At 65.4% G+C, this 544-nt stretch overlaps 1 protein-coding gene across 1 annotated transcript in view; it reads right to left on the bottom strand.

Moving 5' to 3' along the window:
* The window catches only part of LOC143292163 (toll-like receptor 2 type-2), a 3,133-nt gene continuing 2,589 nt past the window's right edge, over positions 1–544 (bottom strand). Inside the window, exon 2 of the mRNA XM_076602347.1 lies at positions 1–544. This exon is cut by the window's right edge and continues 113 nt beyond it. Within this exon, the coding sequence (XP_076458462.1) occupies positions 1–544 (544 nt within the window).

Raw genomic sequence — 544 nt, 5'->3', positions numbered from 1 at the left:
TCAACCATCCAACCCAACCGCCTCCTCTTCTTCCTCTTCTCCCTTCCCGGGCTCCTCCACCTCCAGAGCCAACCGCAGACGGCCCCAGAAGGACGCTCTGGCGTCCCGGTGCTCGGCCCACTCCAGGTAGGAGGTGGTCCTTAGCACGGCCATCATGGCGCCCGTCAGGTGGCGTGCCTCCGTCCCCTGCATCATCGCCAGCACCATGATGTCGTCGCGCTCCATGACGCACGCCTGGCAGAACTTGAGCTCGAACTGGCACCACTCGCTGCTCCCGAAGTCCGGCGAGAAGACTAGCAGCACGCGCCCGCTCAGGCTGACGCAGTCCGCGATGTTGTCCACGATGTGTTTCCCAGGTACGAAGTCCCGCTGGTGGACACACAGCCTCAGCCCCCACTCCTCTACCAGCCTGGGCAAGAGCTCGCGCACGACCCACGGGGAGTTCTCCTCGGCGTACGAGACGAAGACGTCGTAGCGGAAGTGGCGACCGCGCATGCGCCTACTGTGGTGTCGCCCTCGGCACGCCTCGTACAGCCACAGGCGC

The sequence above is a fragment of the Babylonia areolata genome, chromosome 18, assembly GCF_041734735.1.
Source record: "Babylonia areolata isolate BAREFJ2019XMU chromosome 18, ASM4173473v1, whole genome shotgun sequence".
NCBI classification, from domain to species: domain Eukaryota; kingdom Metazoa; phylum Mollusca; class Gastropoda; order Neogastropoda; family Buccinidae; genus Babylonia; species Babylonia areolata.
This window is presented reverse-complemented; position numbering and strand designations above follow the sequence as displayed.